The sequence below is a fragment of the Narcine bancroftii genome, chromosome 8, assembly GCF_036971445.1.
Source record: "Narcine bancroftii isolate sNarBan1 chromosome 8, sNarBan1.hap1, whole genome shotgun sequence".
NCBI lineage: Eukaryota > Metazoa > Chordata > Chondrichthyes > Torpediniformes > Narcinidae > Narcine > Narcine bancroftii.
In genome coordinates, this window is record NC_091476.1 from 139347942 (window position 1) to 139375772 (window position 27831).

The window sequence follows — 27831 nt, forward strand, 5'->3', positions numbered from 1 at the left end:
TTATAAGACACCACCTCTTGTGGATATCCTCGATGGAATGAAGTCTGGTGACTGTGTTGTCGCAGGCCAAGTTAACAATCCTCTGGAGCTTTTTTTTGTCCTGAGTATTAGCACCTCCATACCAGACAGTGTAACAGTGTAATGTTACCTGTAGCAGTTTGAGAGTCTTCAGTGACATACTGAATCTCCTCAAACACCTCACAAAGTATAGCCGCTGGCAAGCCTTCTTCGTGGTTGGATCGACATGGAGGATCAAGGACAGATCCTCGGAGATGTTGACACCAAGAAGTTTGAGGTTCTTGACTCTCTCCACTACTGAGCCCTCAATGAGGACTGGTCATGTACACCTGACTTCCTTTTGAAGTCCACAATCATCTCCTTAACTTTGCTGACATTGAGCGCAAGGTTGTTTGCGTGATATCACTCAATGATCTGATCTCTCTTCGGTACACTTCTTCATTGCCGGTTGTGATTCTGCAAACAACTGTGGTGTCATCGGACTTCTGATGAGAAAGTCAAGAATCCAGCTCCAGAGGGGGTGCAGAGATCCAGAGTTTGTAGCTTCTTGACCAGCCCTGAAGTAATAATGGTGTTGAAGGATGAGTATAGTTGATGAGGAGCAGCTGTATGCATGAGTTATTGTTTGAGGTGATCCAGAGTCAAGTGGAGAGCCAGCAATATTGCATCTGCTGTGGAACAATTGTGACGGTAGGCGTATTGCAGTGGGTCAGGACCTTTGCTTAGGTACACGTCTATTCTGTCAATGACCAGCCTCTCAAAGCATTTCACCACAGTAGATTTAAGTGCGACTGGCCGCAAGTCGTTGAGGCAGGTCATAGGACTCTTCTTGGGCACCAGGATGATTGAGATCCTTTTGAAGCAGGTGGGAACTTCTGACTGCAGCAATGAGGTTGAAAATGTCCGTGAACACTCTGGCTCGTCAGTTTGCCCAGATTTTTAGTATCCTGACAGGTACAATATCAGGGCCTGATGCATTGCGAGGGTTCACCCTCTTGAGTGATGCTCTAATGTCATACTCGGAGACATATCATAGGGTCCTCAGCCTTTCCAGGGATTCTAGTAGGCACTGTTGGTTCTCCTTCTCAAAATGGGCATAGAAGGTGTTCAGCTCATCGAGTTTTGAAGCATTAAAGCTATCGATGGTGTTTGTCCTTGCCTTGTAGGCTGTAATGGCCTGTACTCCCGGCCATAGCTGGTGTGTTTCTGTTTCTAGTTTCCTCCAGAATTGTCACTTTGTTTCAAGATGGTCTTCCACAGGTCATACCTGGACTTCTTGTAGAGATCTAGATCCCCAGCTTTAAACACCATTGATCTCGCCCTCAACAGGTTGCAAAACCTCTGATTCATCCAAGGCTTCTGGTTGGGGAACATCTGGTATGTGCATGCGAGCACACACTCGTCCATCCAGGTCTCGATGAAGTCGGTGACACCTCTTGCACATTCATTAGTTTTTGTATGAGTTCTTGAACATGTTCCAGTCCACAGATTCAAAGCAGTCCTGCAGACACTCCTCCACCTCCCTTAACCATACTTATGCTATTTTCACTATCGGTGCTGTGGTCCTCAGTCTCTGATTGTTTGCCAGGAGTAGAAGTACAGCCAGGTAATCTGACTTGCTGAAGTGCAGTTGTGGTCTGGCTCAGTAGCCATTCTTCATGGTGATGTAGCAGTGTTTTAGTGTGTTGGCTCCCCAGTCTTGCATGTGACATGTTCGTTGTAGTTTGTCAGAGACTTCTTCAAGTTGGACTGATTGAAGACCTCTACAATGATCGGGAAGGCATCAGGATGTGCTGTCTTATGGCTGTTAACCTATAGAAACCTCCAGTGCCAGTTGTCATTAGCTTGGGGCAGAACATACATTACGTCCAGAATGATAGCGACACATTCCATCGGAAGGTAAAATGAGTAACACTTGATCACCAGATGGTTCAGGTTGGGAGAACAGGACTTGGACGTGACCATCATGTTTGTGAACCATGACGAATTGATGATGACACAAATACCACCTCCTGTGGTTTTTCCTGAAGCTGCTGTCTGGTCGGTGCGGTGAAGGGTGTAGCCCATTGCTGTAGCGCTGGGTCCAGAATGTCCACATGTAACTATGTTTCTGTAAATCACATCACACCCTGATGTCGCTCTAATGTTGAGGTTAATCAAATTTGGAGTTAATCAAATTTGTTCTTCAAGGATTGTACATTGGCCAGGAGGATGGCAGGAAGTGGAGCCTCAGGCCCCACATCTCAGCCCCCTTTGCATCACGAGGTCAGGTCTTCTTTACATTGCCCGTTGGTCCACTGCTGGTAATACCCGCTGTGTCTAAAATGGTCCATGTTATGTCCCTTTAAATCTCCTCTAATATTTAAATGGACTGAGCATCTGCTGTTTGTGACTCCCACCGTTTAAATGGCACATTCGCTGACTCCCAGTGTTGAACTTGCCTGAGAGATGACTGTTTAAAGGTCCAGTGGACTGACGAAGACTGCTGATTCTTCCAATTTCAAGGTCTGTAGCGATCTTAGGATAGCCTTATTTATGGGTAATTTTGATTTTATAGTTCTGATTCTAGGGTAAAATTTCATTGGTTCTGAATGGCAATATTTGATAATTCCCATCAGAGCTGCACACAAAGAGTCACCATTGTAAGGTGCTATCTTAGAGGAATATAGCTTCAAGACATGAAAAATGATCAGCTTTCCAGGGTCTTTTTATGAAACTTATGAATGTTGATTGACAATGGCAGTGTCGTGTATGAGAACAGGCTGCCAGAGAGAGGTCTTTTATTTTCCAGGTATTTAGTGCAAAATCCACACACTTGTATGTTGCAAATGCAGAGTTATTTGTGTATTTTGCTTACATGACAATAAATGGAATCTTGATCTGGATGCAGTATATCGTCCTGACCACTGAGAGGTAGCAAACTACAACACTGGCATGAAGATGCACTCACTTTCTGTCAGCATACTAATATCTAATGTTGGCAGGACAACAGAAGAAACCAATTCAATCTGTTGTTGATAATTGCTCCAGTTTTAATTATCTCCCCAGTCTAGTCAGCATCGTGGCTTTGCACATTTTGGCAAGTTTAATTTTAATTTAGACATACAACACAATTACAGGCCCTTCTAGCCCATGAGCCTGTGCTGCCCACAGACACATGGAGACTTTAAAAACTCCTTACAGGCAGCGCCATATATGAACCCAGGTTGCTGGCCTTGTAAAAGTGTTGCGCTAACCACTACACTAACCGTGCAACAAGAACCATTTAAAATAAACATCATTATGGCCTTTCCACATAAAAAATGATAACATATCATATCCTAGCATGGTCTGAGAAACCAATGGACTTTAAACGAGACCTTAAAACACGATGTGAGCCTAACGATGTGAGCTGGACAACCTATTCATACAAGGAAATAGGCACCATGGATTACATACTGATCAGACTGCCCAATGACATCCATCTGTTACCATTTTACTCTTTGTTTTCATTATTGAGCCATAATTTTTACAAATCCACAGAGTAGTAATAGCCATGATTTCACAGTCTTTGTTCATCCACAAAAGTCTTTGGCATTTTGGTTAGATAGTTCCTCGAGTTAAACCTTCAAATTGACCATTGACCTTCAAAATTGTGAACTTTACCCAATGAAACACCTTTCTATGATAACAGTCAAAGCATCAAATGGAACGATGTTCCCTGGGACCACAACGTTTAAGCCTCCCACTTGCCAGTGGTGCCTTTTTTCTGTTCACAGCTTCTCCCCATCAACCTCAAAGTTCTTGTCTATTGCTATCAAAATTGGGCTCAGGCTTGAAGCATTGATTTCAAGAAACATCTTTACCTCTGCGAGACCTGGTGGGTTTCTCCAGCATTTGCGTTTTGACAACAATCACATCGTCTGCAGACTTTTCACTCCATTCGGTTGCTCCACTGTGAAATTTCTTCAAGGGATGTCCACCCTGAAGAAGTTTTCCTCCTCTCTTTGAAGGGAGTTGTGTGAGAGCCTCTCTCATTGCTCCCCTTTTCCCCAGCCTTTTAATTCACACATCTGCCTACTTTTTGCTCATTCCTTGATGAAGGGCTCAGGCCCAAAGCATTGGCAACATATCTTTACCTCCAAAAGACACCGAGACTGGCTGATTACATCCAGTATTTCTGATTTTTTTTCTACAATAACAGTGCGTGCAGATTTCACAAATTAGTTTTGCCTTAGTTTTGGACTTTTAACTCATGGACCAGTTTGATCTCTTTCTCAATCTATTTACAAAATAATGGAATTATGATCAGCAGTCACAAAGTGCTCCCCCAGTGACACTGCAGTCACTTGCCCTGCCTCATTTTCCAAGAGGACACGAATGTTGAACCCTCTCTAGTCAGTCGATTTATTGCAGTATCTTACAAGGAAATTCCTTCAAGTTATTATAGGTCAACTGGTGATCAAAATCAACTCAAGTTGGAAATTTGAATAAGCATAACATGGTCATATGTACATTATTTTGAATGGAACCAGAATGGAAGTATCATGTTAATTGTTTGTACTCTCATCGAAACATCTCAATTTTGTTTTATTTCTAAAGACTTACTCTTTCTGAAGCTGTTGACAATTAGTGACACCATGCAAACAGCTTTAACATCAGGTGACACAACACAGGAAGAAAGAATTGTTCAATAAAATAATATTACAGTCAGGTTAACTGACAATCTATTGAAAAATTGTTGAATGTTTCAAAGAATCACAAAATGTCACTGTACAAGTATCACAAAGTTCCACTTCCCTGTCCATCTCCTGAGCCCGGTAACATGCTCTCCAAGTACTTCTCCAATTCAATCTTGAAAGTTGCCATTAAAACAGCTTCCATCACTTTTCCCAAGATATACATTGTGGATCACCATTCCTCTTATTACAAAAATCTCATCTCAATTCTAGCTCTCGTTTGTTTTGTCTGGCTAGATGATATTTTATTATTTGAGTTCAATTAGATGGTCCAGGCAATGCATCCATCAAAATATGTTTATGATTTAGATTTAAAACCAGATTAAACCAATGGGATAAGAGTTTCTTCCTATGTTAAAATCCATATTAAAATGCAACAGAAGCCACAACAGATTATATTAACTGAAGGGTAGAAAAATGTCCAAAGACAAAATTGATACCTGGCTAGCTAAGAAAACAGAACAAATAATGGGCAGTCTGACAACTTGGTAACAAGTTACTTAATAGTACAAGAAAGTTGAGTTTTAATTTAATCTGGGTTAAGATAACTACAGCCATTGGTTCAAGTATTTGCTCAAGACATACATGGTTGAAGAATAATTAATGGGAGAAATTTCCCTCATGCAGTTTCACACCAAAATAGTTTCAGAAATAATTGCAAATCCACCTCGGGAATTGTGGTGAATAAAGCACGTCTTGGAAAATGTGAATGACCATCAAATATAATGGAATAAAAAAAGAAAATGCTCGAAATACTCTACACTGTGAAGATGGCTTCATTAAGTGAGAGCTGTCAATTGTTACCATATTAGAAATGTTCAGAAAAAAAAGTCAACTGCACAACAAATGTTGTGAAATTGTAGGGAGGTGCTATGACTGATGTTAAAACAGAGTTGTACACCTTGTGTCTTTCAGATATATTTAATTTTTTTAACTATGCACTTGTCCAGAATGCATCCCCTTCATTACTCATTCCAAGACCCATTCCTCCAATATAATCTATCCCTGATCTACAAAGGCTCTTGACTTGATTTAAAAATTTTCAACCATGTGTACACATAGGTACAGTACACCTTATACGAATATCTGAAATTATCCAAAACTTTTTTCGACCGTGGTCTCATAATAGAGTTCAGAAATTCCGATTATTAAGTGTATATTTTTCAATGTCAATCTACTTCAGTTAATTTGAAATATTTGAATTGTAATATGAATATATGCATCTTTAAGTCTGAATGAATTTTTTTAAATGATATTCCAAAATCCGAAAAATCTGAAACACTTCTGGTCCCATGCATTTCAGATGAGTGGTACTGGACCTGTACTCACGTAAAAGTTGATCACTTGCAAAAGTTGACCCCAGTCACTCACCTCAGCCCTGACCGCCTGCAGGTCGGAGCTTCCGATGCCTCGGTTGCAAACGCATGCCTTGGCCCAGGCCGCCTACAGGCTAGAGCTACTGATGCCTCGGACACAAACACTCACCTCGACCCCAGCCACACTAATTCCAGAGCTCCCAACACCTTTGATGTGTGTTTTCCTACTGGTCCCAGCTGCTCACAGAATGGAGCTCTTGATACCTCCAATGAATCAGATATCTACCTTGGTCCCAGCCATCCCGGATCTGTTATTCACACTGACTCCCTCATCAGTTCCCACATCAACCTCAACCTCCGCAAGGCTGACACCTTTGATTGGATCCTTCAGGTTCTTTCCCCTCCTTACCCTTCCCCACCTCCTCTCACCTCTCCCTAATGAATCCCCATCTCCTGCCTTGAGCTCCCCCTTTCTTCCCATCCCCCTCCCAACCCTTTGCGTTTTTACTTCAATCAGTGTCTGTAGACTTTCGTCTTTTTTTACTCTATTTTGGATTCTAGTATGAATTTTAGCTCCTCAAAAATATTATCTATGCAATAGTCACCCCCATAAATTTAACACTGTGGCTGGTGTGCTGTGCAGTGAACGGAAGAAAAAAAAACACACACACAGAAGCTGTGAGTGAGTGAACCAACCAACTGACTTTACTAGAATTCTTAGAGATCTTATCAGCACCACTCCCATGATCCCTTTCGGCCCCTGCCACCATTGTGATGTCAGCTTAGTGCGAGCCTGGACCTCCATGACCCAGTTTGATTGTGGATCAGTGCAGCTCGCTGCAATGTTAAAAAATGGACAAGAAAATTCTACTTTTACACGTACATACATACTCTCCAGTCTTGCCCAATACTACCTCTGGTGACTTCCCCAGGCAGGCAACCTACTATGATATTGACTTTTCAAGCACCAAAAAAAAATTCTTTTAATATTTATTCAGATTTGCAAGTAGAATATAAATTGAGGGTGTGTTCAATTCTTTGGTTCCAATTTTGCTGAACCAATTTTACATATTTTTCAATCGTGATTTTCTACTGCTTCTTCCTTTATATACCAGGACCTGATTCTATGCCCAACTACTTCACTTATTTCTTACAATATTCCTTAAAAGAAAATTCTTTGACAATTAATGTTATACATACTGTATTTCTATTTTATTTTAAATTAAACTGCTTTCATGAAGTACTAAGTTCTTCCATGCAGTCACTACAAATACCTATACTATTTTATATTATTTCCAGCAGTTATTTTATTTGTAGCTTTTTACTGCAACTTTCTGTAAATTATATAAATGAACCAAAGAATTGAACACACCCTCAATTTATATTCTACTTGCAAATCTGAATAAATATTAAAATAATTTTTTTTGGTGCTTGAAAAGTCAATTGATATTGTTCTGTGATGCCAAAGTATCTCTGTATTTTCATTCCACATGATTACCTTGAACCAATGCTAGCTAATATGTTACATTTTCAAAAAGTGTTACAAAGATAGCCAGAAATCCAAGCCATTGAAATAATCCCGTAACCATGGATCAAGAAACCATTACAAAGGATAAAATCAAATTGACCTGCACTTTTTGTCCACATTTATCAGCTTGAACTCAGAACTCCCTTGAACAAGTATGAAACAATTGCATTCGTCAATAAACCATTAACAAGTTACAAAAGCACATAGTTACTAATGCACAATGAACAAAGTATATTCTAACATGAACAGTAGGAGTTTTAAAGCTATACATCTTTGACTGTAATTTCTTCCATTCTTGCTGCTGATCTCCATGGCTGCTACCTTTTTCACCTATTAACCAAATGGGTATATTTTAAATCTAAATAGCAAGCAGCAGGAGAAAAGGTAACCGCTGAATGCATTACAAGTTATCTAATCTCAGCCAACATCCACATGGCTGTTTCTAAAGAAGCACCTTGCTGTCTGTTTATGTAAAACCCTGCCAAGAGTAACATTACATACTGCAAAATAAATTGGTAACCACAGAAAAAGACACAATTGTACATACAAAATTTAAATTTGAAGGGGCACAATCCTTATTTGTATTCTGGTTTCCTTTCAGAATTAGATGTACGTAAATAAATGTAACCTACGGTCCTTGCTGTCTAAAGAAAAGCCTCAAATAAAACAGTCACTTAGAGTTCTGTGTCCTGCTTACTCTGGACATACTGCAAAATGCACTTCACTGAAATTCTGTGACAATAGTTTTATTATGCAAATGCTTTGCAACATACCTGATTAATAATCAACTGCATTCATATGGTACATCTAAAGTACCCCAGTGTTGCTTCAAAGGAATAATTACACAAGGTATAAAAAATAGCCACAAATGGAGGAAATAATAGAATGGTGCAAAAAAAATTGTTAAAGAGAACATTATAAATGAACAGAGGGATTTCACAAAAGAATTCCACAGCTCAGGATCCAGGCAACTGAAGAAACACAGAAATTAAAATCTCAATTTTTCTAAATTATGCCCAGTTTTTCTAAATTATGTTCAGTTCCTCCTCTAGTATCATCTGACATTATCCAGCAAGTTTGTGTGTGAATAAATGTCACTGATCACCTTGGACATTTCAATGGCAGTTATCATAAATATTCATACAACTTGTATATCAACCACGCCATGGTTTAAATAAATTGAGATACACTAAACTAAAAACAACAGAAATGCTCAAGACTGAATACAACCCATAGTCTGCTTTTTGTTGATCATTAAAAGAATGCCAACTTGATAACAATTACAAAAATAGTAAACACCTAAGGGAAAACATGGAGAGTGAGCTAAAGGGAAGATTGGAGGGAAATGTCAGAAGATGGGTTGGGGGGGGGGGGTCTGGTGGCTGGGGTGTGTGAGGAAACCAAGGATAGTGTAGACAATTATCATATCTTAACACAGGATATGGACAGGACGTAGAGTTGGTCAGAGAAGTGGCAGATGGAGTTCAAATACATAATTACTGGCAGGATTCTTAGCTGCATGGAGGAACAGAAGGATCTTGGAGTCCAAGATTGCTCAAAGATGTCACACAAGTTGATGGGGTGGTTAAGGGGGCTAGGTTGCGCTGGCCTCGGATTGGACCACAGTCAGCTCTGGTCACCTCAAGGAAGGATGTGAAATGTGGAAGTTTTGGAGAAGGAGCGGAAGAAAATGACCAGGATGCTATCTGGACTGGAGAACGTCGGGTGAAGAAAGATTGAGCACGTTAGTGCTTTTCTCCGAGGAGCAACAGACGACAAGAGGCGAGATGTATAAGATTTCAAGAGGCAAAGATGGGATGGAGTTCAGAAATAGAGTTTTTTTTTTCCAGGATTCCATTGGCAAACGTTAGAAGACATGGAATGCAAGTAGATGAAAGTTTAGATGGGTGGAGGGGAGGAGGAGCAGAGGCGTGGGGAAAAGGGGCGGACTCAGTCGAATGGGTCCCAGGCCGCCTCCTGCCACAGGTGGTAACATAGCAACCGGCTGCCGCCACTTACCTGAGACACAGACCAGCGAAAGGTGTTTGGAGCAAGACAACCGGCGAGTTGTGTCCGAGAGCCAGGGCCCCCGCCTTCCCCCGGCGGCCGCCACCAGCGCTTGGCCGCTTTCCTCACGGATTTGCTGGGAAACCTCCGAGAGCCAAAACGACTTCCGGTGCCGTTGCTCGAACGCCCAGCCTCAACTCACAACCTGTCATTTCATTGGGCGATTCCGCCTGTCCTGTAGCAGAGCGCTGCACGGTGAATGGCTCGTCCAGCTGTCAATAACATAATCCGAACGTTCCCAGCCAGATTTTTCCGCCCCGGGCCCGTGGAAACAAATGCGCAAGCGCGAGGAATCGGCGGCGCCTGCTGGGAGTTGGAGTTGGGGCAAGGGAGGCCGCAAAAAAAGTTCGAGTGAGCGAGTGCGGGAGAATCTCGTTCGCCTGAGTGCGAGGTGACCTTTCCGATGGAGAAAGGCGTTGCCCGAGCTTCTCGTTGGAGCGGTGAAGCCGCTCGCATCCTCCATGGTGGCCCATGGAATGATTTGCTCTTGGACGGAATGTAAGAGGCGTGAGAACCAGGAGGAGGCACTGGGCCCCGCAGAGCGCACGAATGTGAAGCGACAACCCCCCGGCGAGCTTGACCAGCCTTTGCTCCACCTTCTTTTCTTAGCGTCATTCCTGCATTTAATTGCATCTCCACCAGTTCTTCCGCCGAAGTGGGAAGACTGTATGTTGGTGTCTGAACCCGTCCTCCTCTATTCCATCAAACACCGAACCAGCACCTAAAATAACGGGACAATGCAAACTTGAATCTCTACGAAGATCCAGAAATGAACAGGAGTAATTATCATTTACTCTTTCTCTTTTTTTCAAAAAATGCCTTCTATTCAAAATAAATCCATCAATGAGGCATCCGACGCTGCACGTTTGGCATTTCTTCTGAATCTCTCAATGTAGAGCGAGAGGTGGAGGGGAGGGGGGGGTGGGTGGTGGGGGGGGAGTGGTCGAATAAATCTATACATATATTATTGGAAGCAGTTGCCAATGCACTTGCCTCTCTATAAAGGAAGAGATAGAAGTAGTATCGAAATGAGAATTTGTCCCGGCTCTCGTTTTCCGCTCTTGGCTTGCTCTCTGACCGTGTGGCTGCTTTGTAACGGAGAGCCGTCTGGGATCAGGGTTCCTCTGAAAAATGACATCGGGAGCTCCAGCAGGATCCCCAGAGCTGCTGATGGAACTGGTCGGAGACAAAGTATCAATTTTATGGAAATGGTTGATAACCTGAGAGGAAAATCCGGGCAGGGGTATTATGTGGAAATGACAATGGGAACACCCCCTCAGAAGGTAAGATTGGAGGTTTTCTCAGTCAGCTTTAACATCAATTACAATTTTCGTTGTTCTCTCTGCATTAAATGTTGTATAATAATAAGTTATAATGGCAGTTAATGATTATTATAAATTTTCAGTAGTTCCATAAATATATAGAGATATTTGTATCTTTTGTTTTGACATTTGGTTCACACCTGGTTTTGATATAAATGAGCCATGTCCAATCTTTTTGCACTGTCCCATGGTACATAGCTCATCAAAACGCATCGTTGCTTTTCTTCTGTTGTGATAAGTGTAATCATAACCCATTTCTCTTCCTAAACACGTTTTTAAAGAAAGGGCTTTCCAAAATTCTTATTCAGGTTCGTGGGCCCTTGTGTCCACATGCTTCTTTCCTGAAATTAACACGAAATTGACAAATGGCTTTGGGAATAACTACACCACTATACAGTGCAACCCAAAATCAATGTTTCTGTTGAATGAGCATTGAACAATTACTGGAAAATGTTGTTTGTTAGAATCTTTGTAAATTAGTATGAAATCAAACAAAAATACTGTGTCTGATTCAATGTATTGTACGAAAGAAAAAGTAAAATGTACACCAAAGAAAGCAGCAGAGTTGGTGATTCTCTGCAGAGGGCTGATTAGGGTCCTAAATATAGGCCTCAGGGCTGCTCTACTGAGGAATAGATTGAAGAAATGATGATAGCATTCCCATGCCTTATTGTTATCTCCTTTATTGGAGACTGAGAACAGATTCACATTGGTTGTGATTCTGCCACAGTTTATTTCAGCATCTAGTTTCACATATGAGGAATATTTGCATCATTGCCAATTAGTTTGAATCTTCTCAATTGGGCTTCAATTAGTAGTTTCACCATAAGTTTTTTTTCCTTCAAATTACATCCATATAGATGTTTACATTTTTTTGTGAGGAAAAAGCAATGTTCTCCACAAATGATCAAACTCAACACGTTAATTTTTGCTGCTATCTTTGCTCATATGATCTAATGGCTGTTTTTCTCTTTCAAAGCGGTGCCTGAATTGCATATCCTTGATCTCACCCAATTGGGAGAAATAGAAATCCTTCAATTATATAAATAAATCTTCCTCACACTGCTGTCATGTATAACAGTACATCACATTTAATTGCAAAACATAGAAGACCTACAGCACAATACAGGCCCTTCGGCCTACAAAGTTGTCCTGAAACATGACCCTACCTTAGAAATTACTAGTCTTAACCATAGCCCTCTATTATTTTAGTGGCATGTATCTATCCAAAAGTCTCTAGTGTATCCACCTCCACCACAGTTGCCAGCAGCCGATTCCACGCACTCACCACTCACTGCATTTAAAAAAAAAATTGCCTCTGACATTTCCTCTGTACCTACTCCCCACCACCTTAAATGTGTCCTCTTGTGACAACTATTTCAGCCTCTTGGTATCACTTTCTCCTCTGACCTCTCAAAAGTCTTCCAGAAATAAGAATGTTACCAAATATCTTTACTTTCTCCTTATAGATTTTTGTCTTTGTTTCCCCAATAAATACTTTTGTTTATGTTTTTCCTGCATCAATCATTTAAAAATCCCCAAATGAAACCATAGGTTTCCTCTAAAATCCTCTAAAACAGGCTTGTGCGATGATACCATGAACAATAGATTGGATTGTCTTTCAAATTTAGCTTGTAGCATAGGAGAAAAGGAAAAAAAAAGATGTAAAATTCCTTGCTGGATTTTATTTCTAGATATTGGAACCCCTGGAGAATTTGTCACAAGTCTGTGATTACGTCAAAAGTCAGGTAGTTCCATCAAATACAATGTTGCACGTCGGAAGAGAGGGAAACTGGGTCAGGTTACTTTAAATAGAGCTCTGGAATGCTAAACTCCTGGAAACATAAATACTTAGGCTGAAGGATACTTTACAGGTGAGCATTATTAGAACTTTCTGCATTAGTAATGGAGTCAGAATATTTTGATGTCTAGATCAGCCATTCTCAACTGATGCCTGAAAGCCCTGGGGGGGGGGGCAGGTGGTGTGAGGGGTATAGTACATTCAGGTAAAAGCCTTGTTTTCTTTTAATCTCACGTGACATAATTTTTTAATATATGTAGTCCATAGGAGAGAAGTACACAAGAAATCAAAACTGCTTCACAGGGAAGGGGGCCCATAAACTTTGAGCAGAGTCCTAAGGGGGCCATAGTGAAAAAAATGTTGAGAATAGCTGTTCTAAAGAAAACAATCCAGCCTAATAACTAGCTTGGCTTCAACACTTTCTGGCTAAAGCTTGAAGGTTCCTGGATGTGATGAGAGCACTGTACAAACAGGATCAATGATGTTGGCACAATAATCTTTCCAGACATTGTGTTTTTGACTGTTAATTTTGAACTCTGTACTGCCATCCTGAAGGTAAGAGTGCAATGTTTGACTAAATATCACATCAGCCATGCTCATGAAATTTGGCCAGTGAAGTTCTAGGTCCTTTTTGAACATTCAGAGCCATGAGAAAGCAATAGAAACATGGGCTTGATTGGTCATTCTCAATGGGAGAATGACCCCCCATCCCCACCCCTGCCCCTAAAGTCCCCACACATTTAAGGGGGAGGCAAGGATTGAAATTATAAAATATTTTTTATGTAGTCAGTAGAAGTACAAAAGTACTAAACTTGACTGTTACACAGGAAAAGGGCTCATAAACTTTGAGCAGAGTTCTAAGGGGGCCATAGCCAAAACAAAAGATTAAGAATGGCTGGTCTGGATTGCTGAGAACATGCTTGTCTTAATAGTTCTGAAGTTCTTGATGACCTTTGTACGCTTAATTTGGAATTAACCCAAGAATGGTTCCTGAAATTATATTGGAACATAATTGCAAACTATTGAAGTGTTAATAATGTCATTTTTGTGTCAAAGGACTGAATATCACACTTGAAAGACAAAAAGAGTATCTTCAGTCATTGTGTTAAACATTCTTCGTTCTCTGCATCACATTATGATAATGTCTTTAAATTAGTGAGGTTTGGAAGCGAGTGCAGTCCAATGAAATGAGAGAATCCTCTTTTGCTCTTCCTAAAGGACATTAATTTGAAGTATCTTGTCAATTCTCAGTAGGTACTGGTTCAAGAATCCTCTAATTTTGCCCAATAGTTCATACCAATTATGAAAGATTTGTGTCTTTTGAATACGCCATTAGTGTGTGATATTTATTGTTACATTCCACTTTTTGTCGACCTAATGTGAATCCTACTTCTGGAGCATGCCTAGTTCATTTATTAACTTGCATCTGAAAGAACATTACTGTTGTGAGTATCTCTTTGCCTGATTTCCCTCTGTAGTTTGCATGCAAATAATGCTGTCTGGCTGGGTATAGCAACCGACAAATTTTATGTGAGCTGTTGAGGGTTGAATGTGGGAGACAACCTTTGGGTAAATAATGTTCTGTTTAAAATTCAAATGGCATCTTTTTTAATTTTTCTGATCAATTTCTATCAGTCTTCGAATATTGTGTTCAATTCTGGTAACCTCACTCCACGAAGCATGTGGATCCTTCGAGGGTGCAGATGAGATTTACAAGGGTACTACCTGGATTGGAGAGGATGACTTATGAGGACAAGTTGAGTGAACTGGTGTTTTTTTTTCCTTTAGAGTGAATGAGAATGAGGGGTGGCTTAATTAGAGATGTACAACATAATGAAAGGCATTGATCATATGGATTACCAGAGGCTTTTTCCACAAGTCTAAAATGGCTAACATGAAGGGACATTGCTTTCAGGTTCTTAGGAGTAATTTTTGAACATTCAGAGTCATGAGAAAGCAATATAAACATGGGCTTGATATAAGAGGTAGGATTTTCCACGCAGAGAGTGGTGGGTGCATGGAATGCATTTCTGGCAACAACAGTGGAGGCAGGTGCAACAGGATCTTTTAAGAGACAGTACATCGAACTGAGAAAAATTGAACATTTGCAAAAGGGAAATTCTAGGCAGTTGTCAGAGTAGGTTATTAGATTGGCACAATGTTGTGGGCTGAAGGGCCTGTACAATCCTGTAGATTTTTATGTTCAAATCATGAAAAATAAGCATGTTTAAATTTACCAAGTGCCAGTTTTAAAATGAATCACACATCCCTCGTACTGCTAAGATTTCTCAACTCTGTTTTACCTCAATTATACCTCCAATCTACAGGCAACTATTAAAATGTTTCCATCAGTCATCACCCTCCATAAATTTCAGTTTATTCGAAATACTGGAATCTGTATTCTATCATTATTGCCCATTACATCTGTTAATTTTGCTGTCCTTCATTAGTCAATGGTCCACTCAATAGTACAATTTAAGTTATAGTGCCCCAGATGGTGTAGCAGAATCAACTCCATGCTCAAGTTGTCAACTTTTTTTATTGGTCAGTTAATGCTGGTTGCCAGATGGACAAGTGTAAAATAAAATCTTAATTTATTCATATTCTTTGGCACAGAAGGAGGCCATGAAGTCTATCAAGTCCATGCTGACGCATAGCAGAGCCGTCCCATTAGTCCCAACCTCCTCCTTATTTTTGTGTGGCCCAGCGACTTATTCTCTCTCCCATGCCCATCAGCTTCCCTTTGGTGTTTTTTTTTCTTCAGGGACAATTTGTTGTTGCCATTTAACCTACCAGCGCAAATTTGGGACAAATAGTTTGGTGACAAATGTTTTTTAAAAAAAAAAAACTCCTCCTGCCAACTCCTTGTGTATTGTTAGCCATCACATTCATTCATTAATGACTTTGCAGTAGCAGGTTGAGATAGTTGGTTGACTACTCAGCTGAGGGGAGTTTGATCTTCTTAATGTACTCTCAATGTAGGATTCCATCGAATGTTGAGGAGATGTGGAAATCTTGGCTAATTGATGCCCTCTGAAAATTTACTGGGGTGATTGGTCAGTTCATTGGCAGCCAGGGATTGAACTAGGGTCATTCTGATGTGGAAAGAATAGTTAATGCTATTGACGTTACTGTGAGGATTGGAGGATTAATCATGGTGGGTTGGATAACTGAGAAAATGTAATCAACTTAATCCTGTTTTACTGTATTTTCAAAATTCAAACCTGCATAAAACCATTCTTGGTAATCCAATGAATTAGCTACATTTCTCGAAGTCATTGTGTTTGAAGTAAATAAACATTTAGTGTTCATAGATCCTTTAACCAATAGAACGGTATGTCCTGCAGCTGAATGAAATTTAGGTGGTGATCGAACACTGCAAATATTTTCTTGTGGGCAATTGGAAACATAGCTGAGTGAACACAGGCTGTTCTTTATAGCACAACACCCTATTCCCCAAACAATTAATTAAGGTATTTTGGAGAAGATTTACAGTATGGGACATCATCAAGGTTCTGGGCTTGTGCTTCAGGTTACCTGCTCTCCAGAATTCTTGAAATTAATCGCTTGGGCACTGCTGAAAATAAGTGGGGGAAAGTTATAAAAAGATTTGATTTCCCCCCCCCTCTGTTTTTTCTTTACTCTGTAATATTTTATGAATGTACAAAACACTATGACTGTGGAAAGCAGGTCATGTGATGAAATTTCAAGGAATATGTAAATTACTCTGTAACTATCTGCGAGCCAGGGACAGATCTTGTTTCTTATAAAGATAGATGTATTTTTTTTTAAACGGCTTTCATAACATCATGGCCTTTGCAAACTGGATGATACGACTAAGCTCCTTTTTTGGAAATGTGCCAATACAGGCACACCCTATAAAACAGTTAACATGTTCCAAGCAAGTTCAGTGCTATGTAAAACCGCACTGTTCAAAACATTATTACAATGCACTTTAACGTAATACAATAAAAGGGATATATAAAACTGATTTTTATTGGCAATAAGCAAACATTGTTTATTTAAGAAAATATTTGTCTAATGTAGTTTGCACTTTTTTTATCATGCATATCTTTATAACATTAAATAGCATTTTGCCATTCTTGTCGAACTCTAATGCTTCCCTCGATGTTTGGTTCAACATCCTTAAGCATCATTGATTTTTTTCCAATAAACGTTAATAATTCCTCTCAGGTGAATTCTTTTGTTGGCACTTCATTAACATCTTCAATTTGCAGCTCATCTTCATATAAACATAGTTGATCCATTTCAATGAGAGTTTTATCATCGTTTACTTGAATGGGAATTAATTATCACAATACAAAGTTTCAAATACCAGATATTTTCCAATTTCCACAATGTCTTGAGAGACCATTGTCATCTGCGCTTCAAAACTAGTGGTATCACTTGCATTATGCGGTAGAAGATCACACCAAACAGCTCTCATGTTGTTTGCAGTCACTTCAAGTCACGATTCACTGATATTTTCAACTGCATTCTTGATGTTGTAACCTTTCCAAAACTGTATTAAAGTTATGGGATTTTCATCACAAATAATAGGCCTTGAACGTGGCAATACCTGATCCATGTGCTGCAGCAATGAGGTTGGGTTAAGGGGCAAAAAAAAATGTTTGACTTGTCCATTCAACTCAAAAACAGCAGTTGAATGAGCTGGTGCATTGTCAAACAACAATAACATTTTAAAATCCAAGTTATTATCTCTACAATAACATTCGGTTGCAGGACAAAAATAGGTTGAGAACCATTTTTCAAGCAATTGTCTTGTCATCCAGGCTTTTCTATTTGATTGCCAGATTATAGGGAGTGCACTTTTTGCATTGCCTTTAAGAGCCCTTGGATTCTTGGAATGGTACACAAGCAGAGGCTTTAATTTGATGCATTTCCGCCAAGTAGAAGTGTCAAATCAGTCTTTGAAACTTTATAGCCTGGTTAAGATTTTTCGTTTTTGGATGTAAAAAAAAAATTTGTGATGGCATCTTTTTCCAAAACAGTCCAGTTTCATCAACATTGAAAATTTGCTCATCTTTGTAGCCTCCTTGGTCAATCACTTCTTTTAGTTCAGTCGGAAAGCTTGGAGCTGAATCACTAACAGCACTTGCAGATTCGCTGGTAATTTCAAATATCATGGAGCCCCATGGGTTTTTTGGAGTTGTAAAACCAACCACGACTTGTTGGAAAGTTTCCCCTTCATTTCCATTTTCTTCATTTTCTTTTAATATCCAGTAGAGATACTGCTGTAGCTTGAATTGTCATTTGACAATGGAATTCTTCTCCAATAGCAATCTTCAATCTAGATCATTAAAAGGCATTCCATATTTTCTATTTCAGAATTTCTACGTCTACAAATAACTTCAGTCATGTAACATACTATTACCATTCAATGTTCTTTAATTTTATCTTTATTCTTGATTCGAGTTCCAACAGATGATTCATTCATGCCTTTGTCTCATGCTATTTTAGCAATTGATGCGCCATCTTCATGTTGCTTAATAATTTCCTGTTTCTTTTCCACTGTTAGCCATTTACAATTATTAGGTGTATCACATTCACCGCATTTCCTTTTACCCATATTGTTTGTAACGGTGCACTTTTATACAACACAACAAGAATACACTTGTATTACAGAGCAGCCACAGCCTTCAAGCTCAGATTCTAGAGCAATACACGAGGTAAACAATAATGACATTGAATGATCGCAGGCAAGTATTAAATTGCGCCACTATTGGTAATACAATACTAATAAAATATAACAATTTTTGGTCATTACTATATTAAAATTACAATATTACTATATTAAATTTATAAATCACATTATATCAAAACCCATCCTATAAAAGACTATTATACAGGGTATGGCTATATATGGAAGATTGCTATTAAAGGTGGAAGGTTTAGAGTACTTTTAAAACTATTGTTCACATACTGAATGTGTTAGTGTTTTGTACATTCAATTTTACTCTATCACAGGTTAATTCTGGTTTGTTGAAGTAACATTTTAAAACCGCATAGTGATGCTACTGCTTATATGATAATAGATGGGTCAGATACAGTAAGTCTGTGCTACTATTCAGTAAGATCATGGCTGACTTTTAATCTCCATTCCAATTTGCCAGGTTGGTACAGTACTTATCATTTAACCAATTTGCCAGGTTGGTACAGTACTTATCATTTAACCAGTTACTGATGCAGCTCTTGTAACCACAGTAGTGTTTTCTTGTCAGCACCCTGCTAGTATCTAACAACCTCAGTGGTACCACACTATCTTTACTATGGAACCACACCTCCCATATACCTAATTTTAATGCCTTGCCCAGCAAGAAAGGGCATCTTTCAATCTCACCCTCCTTCCCTCTCCTACCTATCTACATAACTCTACCTAGTTTAATATATAGCCTGAAAGGTCAGGTCGACAAACTCAGTACAGGGATTGATGTATGGGATTAGGATATTATTAGAAACATGATTGAACGAGGAGCAGGACTGGCAGCTTGATGTGCCAGGGTAAAGATGATACAGGTAAGATAGAGTTGGAGGAAAGGGTGTTTACTGATATCACATCAATACTTGGAGATTGGATTCTTGGTAGATCATCCAGTGAATTTATATGGTGGAAATTAGAAATAAGGAGGGATGATTACTTTGATAGGATTTAGAGAGGAGGGAAGAGGTCACGGTGAGTTGGAGAGGTGGGTAGGGGTCATGGTAAGTTAGAGGTCCCCTAATAGTCAGCAGGAATTAAAGGAGAAAATGTGCAGGGAGATTCTACACCGCTGTAGGAACAATAGCATTGCAATAGAAGGTGATTAATATCTCCCTTAATTTGAGTAGGATTCTCACAGTACAATGGACTTGGATGAGGCAGAAGGTTTTCTCAACCATAAACATCATACTTCAAGTGTTCTAGTATTCTTGGATGAGTCCAAAAGGTTTACTCAACCAATATGTTTATGAAATAGTTTGGGGAGGCAATTCTAGAGCCTGGAATCCTGAAGGATCAGCTGCTGAAGTGTGAACAAATTCCAGAGTGTGCTGCGGACAACGTTTAAGGAGAGCAGATGGTGCAGGGCTGGAAATAAAAGCCAGCTTTGTTCTGTTTTTCACCTACTGTCATATTTTTTTTTAAAGTTTTCAAGAGCCATCACACAATTCCGTTGTGATTTTAATCATTATACAGGGATAGTATTTTTAATCACGAGAACACTTCAAGTCACACAACCAGACATGACATGCATACAGATAGAACATACATATGTAGGAATATATTTCATATACAGTATACAAATAAATGTAGTTTCTCACTGCCCATAGGAAGAAGTTGTTCCTCAGGCTGTTGGTTCTGGCTGATACTCTTCTATCTCTTTTTCAATAGGAGAAGCTGAAAGATAACCTCAGAGGGGTCCTCAGTGATTCAGTCAACAATCCCAGTAAATAATGTTGATGGGGGGAAGGATACTCCTGTGATCCTCTCTGCCACTCTTATGGTCCTGTAGTTTGACCTCCGATCCATTTCTCTGCAGCAACCGTACCACACTGTGATACAGCCAGCCAGGATGCTCATGGTGGAGCTCCAATAGAAGGTCGATAGGATGGTGGCTGTCAGCCTTGCTCGCTTCAGTCTTCTCAGGAAATGCAGTGCTGCACCTTCTGGACAAGTGAGAAGATGTTGTTTGACCATGATAGGTCACTAGTTAAGTGAACTTCAAGGAACTTCATGCTCTTTACTCTCTTCACTCCAGAGTTATTGATGTGTAGTGGAGGGTGTTCGGTCCTATCATTGATGATATGACAATTTAATGATTTTGGTATTGGCTGAAGAGTCCATTTTAACAAGAGTGTATGACCTTCAAGCAGAAAGAAAGTGAAAGTGGTTTTTGACACGTTTAGTGACCTATTTCATTAGAGGTCCACACATTTATATCCTGTCACCATCTCCATCAACTTCCCTGGTTAATTCTCCATTCCCATGGCCATTTATCTGCCACCTATTGTTTGCTTGTTATGTGTTAATTAAATGGGTTTCATAGCAAGATAGAAATTCTGGTTAGGCAGTAAACCATTCAGCTCATTATATCCATGGCAGTCAAAAATGGATGGGCTAATCCCACATCTTTATTCTTAGTCTGCAACCCTGCAGGTTATGCTTCTGTAACTGCTCTTCAAGGTACTTTTCAAATAAGGTGAGAGATTTTGTCTCCAACATTCTTTGAGACAGTAAGATCAAGACCTGTGCCAAAAAAAACTCTTCTCTAGTCCTTGTACCAATTCATTTAAATCTATGTTTCCTGTTAAGGAAAGTAAATCCATTTTTATCCTGTACTGCTTTCGCATAATGTTTACCTAGAAAACAGATAAAATGGGGAAAATGGAATGGTTGAGGTGAGAATGATGAATACATTTAAGGAGCGAGAAGGAATATTCTGATTGGATGAGATGGTAGATTAAGGCATGTGGGCAGAAGTATTGGAACCGAGCTGTTTTGCTGAATGGTCTATACCAGGGGTGGCACTTATGGCCTGAAACCCAATGTGTTTGCCCAATCATCCTCAGCCACTCCAACATACACCATTTGCTGCACTAAACTGTCAGCGGTGGCCCCGGGGACTGTGCGTGTGAATTAAACATCCCTCACCAAAGGAATGACTTTGTGGCAATATAAATGTCAAGATGCACCATCAATTACTCGAAAGTCTGATGTTGAAACTAATAGGTTTTATTCATTGAAGAACAATGGTACATCCATACTGTTTGACTGCCCTGCACTAAGGAGGGGGTTGTGGAACAGCCACCTTTATACAGGAACCTATAGGAAGAGGCCACAGGTACAATTGGCCAATAGGTGTGCCTGACCAGACAATTATACATAACAGTGGTATACCACATTCACCCCTTGTTTTTACAAGTTTACAATTGTGACAGATTATGTTATATTTTATATTGTATATGTTTTAAAGGAGAAAAATTGTGGCAGGGTTTTTAGTTTAGGTCACACAGATTCAAACAGATCTCATTTAAAATGCCAGAGCTCTGCTCAAGCCAGACAGTCCAGGCTCCAGGAGCCTTTACAAAAACTTTGAAGAATGCCTATAAGGGCTTCACAAGTAGGTGTTAATGGGACATGCTGTGGAGGAATGGATTATTGTTTTGGAAAGCAACAGATGAACAAACTCAGAAAATTGAGTCCGGTACAGCAGTCTGGGTGCAGTTTGCTGTTCTAAGAGGGTCATGTGGTTTTCTCAGAGAGAGAGAGAGAGAGAGAGAGAATTCAGTTCTACAGTTAAACAACAGCTGGGACTGGAGCATGACAAACTGGCAAGCTTGTGTAAAAAAACCTATTTTGAAGACTGGTTCTGAGTGCTTAGTTCAGTCTGTTCAAAGCCCTTGTGCTCCATACAAAAGGAGATGGCTGGCTGTATAATGTTTCACTTGAAATAAGGGAAACAAAAAGGAACTCTGTGGTGACCTGAAAGAAAGAGGTCATCATCTGGAAAGCCCTGATGAGGCATGTTTCTTCGGCAAGACACAGAGGTGGCTGTTTAGAAGGAAACAGTTGTGGGTGTCCAACAAGCAACAAATCTCTCTCCAAAAACTGACAAGAACCTTCCTGAGCAGTAGCCATTTACTTTTCAAGCATCAAAGTCTGGTGAAATTCATAAATGTTAAATTCTGTGCACAGTATAAGAATTGCCTGGTACCAGTCATCTTGGAGGAGTGAGAAGTGAGATTGGACTGTGAATCAAAGAACTTCTTTTATATACATGTGCACGTAGAATTAGAAGGGGGTTAAGTTAATAGTAATAAGTTAAAGTTTGATGCTGTTTTTATGTTTGAAGATAATTAAAAGTGACTTTTTTTGAAGTAACCATTTGTCTTTGTGAATTTCTATTGCTGCTGGGTTTTGGGGCCCTCTGGGCTCATAACACAATTCAAAGTCACAAGTTCAGTCTTTCGCTGGGACAGTCGTAGTACCAGTTGTGGCTGCAGTGCAGCGACGGTCTCTGGTGTCTGAACATATTCATCATTGTTGTGCTGGTGGGTAGGTGCCGATGAGTCCGATGTATCCTCTCTTGGGGCAGAGGCAGGGTACCAGGGGTCAGGAAAAATGTATGCATTCAACGGAGAGTGGAGTGTGGGGTGATCAGCAGTGGTCTCTAGGGCTCCTGAGGGAGCCAAGTCCCTGACAGAGATGGTATCTTTGTGTCCGTCAGGGTATGCAACTTGGGCATATTGGGGGTTAGCATGGAGGAGGTGGACCCTTTCGACCAGAGGGTCAGATTTATGGCTCCTCATGTGCTTCTGGAGTAGGACAGGCCCAGGGGACATCAGCCATTCTGGTAGTGTGGTCCCTGTCGCATATTTCCTGGGAAAGGAAAACATATGTTCATGCACTGTGGCATTTATGGCAGTACATAGCAGGGAACTGATAGAGTGGAGTGCCTCCAGGAGAACCTCTTGCCAGTGGGGGACCAAGAGACCATTAGACTGCAAGGCTAGGAGGACTGCCTTCAAAATCCTAGCATTCTCCCTCTCTACTTGCCCGTTGCCCTGGGCTTGTAACTTGTGATCCTGCTCATGGCAATGTCCCTGGCCAACAGGTACTGCCGCAGCTCTTCACTCATAAAGCAAGGACCCCGGTCACTGTGGATATAACTGTGGAAGCCAAATAGAGTGAAGAGTCTGTGCAGGTCCTTGATGACTGTGGCAGCAGTCATGTCCGAGCAGGGGATGGTAAATGGAAAACAGGAGTAGTCATCAATGATGTTAAGAAAATGCACATTGTGGTCAGTGGAGGGCAGGGGTCCTTTAAAATCAACACTGAGTTTCTCAAAGAGGTGGGGGATTTAATTAATTGTGCCTTGTTTGGCTGGTAGAAGTGCAGTTACCACTCACCTCCGACCTGGCAGTTCTTTGTCATAGACCTGATCTCGTTGATGGAGTATGGCAGGTTGCGTGCTTCGACAAAATGAAAAAAAAACCTGGTAACTGGGGTGACAGAGATCATTGTGTAAGTTTTAGAGCTGGTTGATCTGTGCGCTGGCACAGGTCCCATGGGACAGGGGGTCTGGCAGCTCATTAAGCTTCCCCGGCTGGAACAAAATATTGTAATTGTAGGTGGGCAGTTCAATTCTTCACCTCAGTATTTTGTCATTTTTGTTTTTACCACGCTGCTGATTATTAAACATGAACACAACTGTGCGTCGATCAGTCAGCAGGGTAAATCCCTTACTGGCCAGGTAAGGGCACCAGTGTCGACAATGGCTTGGGCCTCCGTGTCGAATCTTGGGGCCCTGAAGGTGCATCAAAAAAATGTGACAGGACTACCCGTCAGGTCAAGGGTGTCTGCCAGGGAAAAATCTGATACATTGCTTTCTAACTGAATCGGGTTGGATGTAGTGTGGCCTTGGTGATATCTGCCTTAATGTGGTTGAAGGCTGCACGTGCCTCCACTGCCAAGGGGAAGGATGTGGATTAGATGATGGGGCGGGCCTTGTCAACATAATTGGGGACCCATTGAGCAAAATGGGAAAAGAACCCAAAGCATCTCTTCAGGGCTTTGAGGCTGTGTGGGAGTGGCTGCAAGTGATCAGGGTCCAGGCCGATTATTCCATTCTCCAAGACACTGCCAAGGATGGCCAGATGGGTTGTGCAAAACAAGCACTTGGCCTTATTATATGTAAGGTTAAGGAGCTTCACTGTTTTGAGAAATTTCTGGAGATTGGTGTCATGTTTCTGTAGGTCGTGGCCGCAGATAGTGACGTTATCAAGTATAGGAAAATGGCCTGCAACTTGTACTGATTGACCATATGGTCCATCTCCCCCGGAAGACCGATACCGTTTGTGACACCACAGGAAGTGGAAGAGGCAGCCATCTGCCTCGAATGCCATATACTGGCAGTCCTCTGGGTAGATAAGGAGCTGGTGGTATGCCAACTTCAGGTCATTAGTCGATGCTGGTCACTGGTTGACCATCTCGGCGATGCATAGGATAGAGTATGCATCCAATTGCGTGTATCTGTTGATGGTCTGACTTTAGTCGATAACCATCCTAATCTTTTCCCATTCTGTACTATCACTACCTGTGCTCTCCAAAGGCTGATACTGGCTTCAATAATCCCCTCCTTGAGTAATGCTGTGCATCAGCCTGCAAGAAGACCCTGTCCCTGGCACTGTACCACCTACTTTTAGTGGCAACGGAATTACAGTCTGGAGTGAGGTTGGCAAGTAACGATGGGGGGTGATTTTAAGTGTGGAGAGCCTGCAGGTCATGCGCGATGAGTGTTTGGGTTGTTGGCCATGTACAATGGAGGGTTGGTGGTGCGCAGTGTTCTATTCAAAAATTGCCAGTTATACACAGTGAGGGGGTGGATGGGGCCTATCGAACTCCATCATCAGGTTATTAAGTGGTCATTGAAAATCCAGTCCCAACTGCACAGCAGCACAGAGCTACGGCATTACCATCAGCTTTTATATTCAATACCCTGCACCATTAGAGTAACTATACAGAAGCTTCGGACGTTTACTGTGCGACTTAGATGTCAAGGAGGCCTTCTGGTTCACTGGCAAAACTGTAAGGGAAGCAACTTGTCTCGTGTCCATTTAACTGAATATCCATCCTCAACCTGGCGAGTTGATGTGGGCTGTCCTGGTTGAGTGTGATGGAGGCCAGTGTCGGGTCAGTGCACGTTGCTGTTGTGAAAGATGGTGGTGTCCAAGATAGCAGCCCCTAGGGCCTGCACACGGTGCTGCTGGGTTCTGAAGATGGCGCTCAAGATGATGCCGGCCCCCACGGATTGCACTTGGTGCTGCTGACTCCGGGTAGTGGCAATGTCCAGGGTGGCAGTGCTGCTAGGAAGAGGTTTCAACATGCACACTTTGGCATAGTGCCCTTCTTCCTGTAACTGGAACAAGTTGAATCCTTTGCTGGGCAGAGTTTCCTCTAATGCTTGCCCAGGCCACAGAAATAGCACTTGAGGAGCTCCCATAGCACCACAGTTGCAATGGGGTTGCCACCGGAGCTGAGCAAAAGTGACAGGAGGTGATCGTGGAGCAGTGGTGCCATGCTTTAGTCGTTAGTGGAGTGAAAGGGTAGTGACGCATCCCAAGATGGTCGCGCCTGTGGTAGCCACAAGGTGGCTGTGTTGTCAGTCGAGTAGGCCTCCAGCTTGACTGCTCTCATAGACTGAGCTCCCCTTGCTCCAAGAGTCTTTGTTCGATGTAGTTTGACCTGGTCCCTGTAACGCAAGTGTTCTGGATCAGGTCTTCAGTGTACTCCACAGCGGACACGGCCTTGCATTCACAGGTCCTACCAAGTGATCGCAGGGCTCAAAGATATTCCGCGTTGGTCTCATCGGGTCTTTGTTTCCAGATCCCTAGAAGGTGTCTGATGTAGACAGCATTGATCTTATGCAGGTACTGTCCTTTGAGTATGTCCATGGCTTCCTGGTACAATGTAGCATCTCTGATCATGGATTTCACCAGGATGCTGACCCAGGAGTGCAGCACTTGTAGCTTATCTGTCTCTGATCGCACAATGGTGGAGGAAGCATGCAGGAATGCTTCAAAGCAGTGCAGCCAAAGCTCAAAGTTGCTGGATTCCTCAGGCAATTGAGGGTCGATCTCCAGCTGTTCCGTCTTCAGGATCTGCAACATTGATTAAAAAACCTTTGTGAATAAAATTGATGCATCATCAATTACTCAAAAGACTCTTGTTGAGAAACCAATAGGCTTTTATTCACTTAAGAACAACCATGCATCTATACTGTTCAACAGCCACCTTTATACTGGAGCCTGTCGGGAGGGGCCACAGATGCAATCGGTCAATAGTTGTGCCTGACCAAACAATTATACATAACAGTGTTTTTCACATGCCACCCATTTCTTCGGGGTCATGAATTGGGCAGCAAAATGACTGCATTCACATGGTATGTTCAGTGAAGTTGCTCCACTCTTCCCCTCGAAAAATAACTCACTGGTGCTCCTGGGAACACATTCTGCCCTTAAGATGAGCCTGAGACAAGCTGTGCATCAGTGGCCAGCTGTCCCGCTCTTGGTCCCAGGCCACTCATCCACCAGTGAATGTGGAGCTGGGTGACCAACAGGGAAGAACTTTCAGAGCATTCCTGAAGCGCTGCCACTCACCCCCTGCTCCCCTCTGCCCCCACTCTCCTGAGCCTCTCCATGCTCCCTGAGCCGCCCTGCTCTTCCTGTTTCCCTGAGCGTCCCCACTCCCCCCCCTTATCCTGCTCCCCTGAGCCACTCAAAAAGGCACAAAGCCAAATGTCCCCGTGTGGGTCGCTGCGATGTTCCTTCATCCAATTCCGGCGATGGCTGTACGCAAAACTAATTTAGCACAAAGCAAATTTTGTTCACTCAGAAATGGGATTTACCTCACATACTCAGGTCAAAACACACCTAAGCGTGCAGAGAAATTAATTAAATAAAAGCTAGAGATATGGATCAAAGACAGAAGTTGAAAGGAATACACAATTATTTCTGCTGAGAAAGATTCAAGATGCTGTGTTCAACAAATTTATTTATGGACGCAGTTTTGCAACAAAAAATAATTGTTTCTGATTAATTTTAAAAATGAACTTTTTGAAGAATTATTTAAAAGCAATTGTTTAAATGAAAGTTTGCAGAGATCCAAATGCCTATCTGAAATATTTATATCCATCAAGGGATGATTTTATCATTCCCTCTAAGTAGTTCATTCTACCAGTGGTAAGATTGATAGCACAACTCCTTGTGATGATGAGTTGCTATTGGCATCAACAACTATGTCACTCACTATCAACATTCTTTCAAACAAAATCAAGTTTCCCACTAATTAAGCTGCTGTCTGTTTTGGGGTTAGTTTTTTTTAATAGCAACCAATTTTTCTCTTTTTTGACTTTTTTTTCCATTGTGTTTTTTCATTTTTTGGTGCATTTCCAAATTTGAAGATGCCCTCCCTGACCTGAAACGCATGATTGTAGTTTTTTGGAAGGAATACGGTTGATCTCGTTGCTTGAAATTTTTGTGGATTTTTTTGGATAAATTATTG

General features: G+C 41.2%; 2 protein-coding genes across 7 annotated transcripts in view; one reads left to right on the forward strand and one right to left on the reverse strand.

Moving 5' to 3' along the window:
* LOC138741246 (centrosomal protein of 164 kDa-like) overlaps window positions 1-9885 on the reverse strand; it is a 177493-nt gene extending 167608 nt beyond the window's left edge. The window contains exon 1 of one of the 3 annotated variants that reach the window (XM_069895013.1): window positions 9600-9885. The gene's annotated coding sequence lies outside the window, so the exon portion shown is untranslated. Of the gene's footprint in view, window positions 1-3863; window positions 4141-6107; window positions 6429-9599 lie in introns of those variants that run through there. The other 2 variants (XM_069895014.1, XM_069895015.1) reach the window with 2 other exon arrangements.
* A 17-nt stretch (window positions 9886-9902) lies between these two features.
* bace1 (beta-secretase 1) overlaps window positions 9903-27831 on the forward strand; it is a 163433-nt gene continuing 145504 nt past the window's right edge. For 3 of the 4 annotated variants that reach the window (XR_011343424.1, XR_011343423.1, XM_069895026.1), the window contains exon 1: window positions 10561-10930. Coding sequence is in view for 1 of the 4 variants with exons in the window: in XM_069895026.1 (XP_069751127.1) it covers window positions 10631-10930 (300 nt within the window). In the remaining 3 variants the exon portion in view is untranslated. Of the gene's footprint in view, window positions 10931-27831 lie in introns of all 4 variants that reach the window. The other variant, XR_011343425.1, reaches the window with a different exon arrangement.